Source organism: Myotis brandtii, unplaced genomic scaffold (genome assembly GCF_000412655.1).
Source record: "Myotis brandtii unplaced genomic scaffold, ASM41265v1 scaffold1763, whole genome shotgun sequence".
Taxonomy (NCBI): domain Eukaryota; kingdom Metazoa; phylum Chordata; class Mammalia; order Chiroptera; family Vespertilionidae; genus Myotis; species Myotis brandtii.
Window position 1 is genome coordinate 203,194 of NW_005356530.1, and position 1,281 is coordinate 204,474.

The following is a 1,281-nucleotide window of genomic DNA, read 5'->3' on the forward strand; positions in this document are numbered from 1 at the left end:
GCTCCCGGTCCCTGAAGCAGCCCAGCGAAGCCATGCTCTCCAGGACGTCGGGGTCCAGCTCCCCGTTGGACGGCAGGCTCCGCATGGCCACCCTGCGGCCCGGGGTCGGTTCCAAGCACGGGTCCGGCTCATGTTTCCCACCCCTGGGCGGGGAGAAACAGCAGAGGGAGCCCGGGCTCGAACCCTCAGGGGTCCTGGGTCCCAGTCTGCGCCTTTCCGGGGGAACCCAGGAGTCCTGCCCCCCACCCTCCCGCAGACCCAGGGGTCTGGACCCCCAGCGCCCCCACCTGTGTCTTCTCCCCTAGGACCCAAGGGTCCAGGTTCCCTGGCCCCTCCTCGTTCAGGATCCGCGGCATCCCACCCCCTGGCCGGCTCTGGCTCTCCTGCTTGGGGGGCCTTTGATATTCGGGCCCCTCTCCCTCCCCCAGGGACCCAGGGGTCCAGCCCCCCCATACTCACAGGTACCAAGGATGTTTCTGAATTTGCTCCAGCTGTGGGAGATGGGGGGATTGTAGAGAAGCAGAATTGAGGTCATATGATCACAATTGGAAGCCATGACTGTTGATGGGGTGGGGTTGGGGGGTCCCTAATGGCTCCCCCTACTCTCCCCATCACCAAGGGCGGGATGACGGCTTATGTCTCCCCCAAGTGGCCAGTGAGCGTATTGCCTCGCGCACATACAATCCGAATCCTGTGGACCGGCCAGGCTACATGGCCACGTGCGCAGTGGCATCCAGAAGGGGTCTCTCTCCCCTTTTTGGAGTGACTGGGGGCTCACCCAGGGACTCCCCTCCCAGCTGTCACCCGAGGGACAGACAGGCCAGTCCTGGACTCCCCTAGGGAGCCCGACCAACGTGGCTATGAGCCAGGAGGTCAGGTTCGATTCCCAGTCGGGGCACATGCCCGGGTTGCGGGCTCGGTCCCCAGTGTGGGGTGTGCAGGAGGCAGTCGATCTGTAATTCTCTCTCATCATGGATGTTTCTATCACTCTCTCCCTCTCCCTTCCTTTCTGAAATCAATAAAAATATATTTTTTTAAAAAATAGATTGCCCTAGGGCAGTGGTTCTCAACCTTCCTAATGCCGCGACCCTCTAATACAGTTCCTCATGTTGTGGTGACCCCCAACCGTAAAATTATTTTCGTTGCTACTTCATAACTGTAATTGTGCTGCTGTTATGAATCGTCATGTAAATATCTGATATGCAGGATGTATTTTCATTGTTACAAATTGAACATAATGAAAGCATAGTGATTAATCACAAAAACAATATGTAATTATAT

At 57.2% G+C, this 1,281-nt stretch overlaps 1 protein-coding gene across 1 annotated transcript in view; it reads right to left on the minus strand.

Moving 5' to 3' along the window:
• Window positions 1–1,281, minus strand: part of BRSK1 (BR serine/threonine kinase 1) — a 16,296-nt gene that overhangs the window by 7,404 nt on the left and 7,611 nt on the right. Inside the window, exons 8-9 of the mRNA XM_014537331.1 lie at window positions 460–491; window positions 3–143 (exon numbers count right to left, since the gene is read on the minus strand). Of these exons, the coding sequence (XP_014392817.1) occupies window positions 3–143; window positions 460–491 (173 nt within the window). The remainder of the gene's footprint in view (window positions 1–2; window positions 144–459; window positions 492–1,281) is intronic.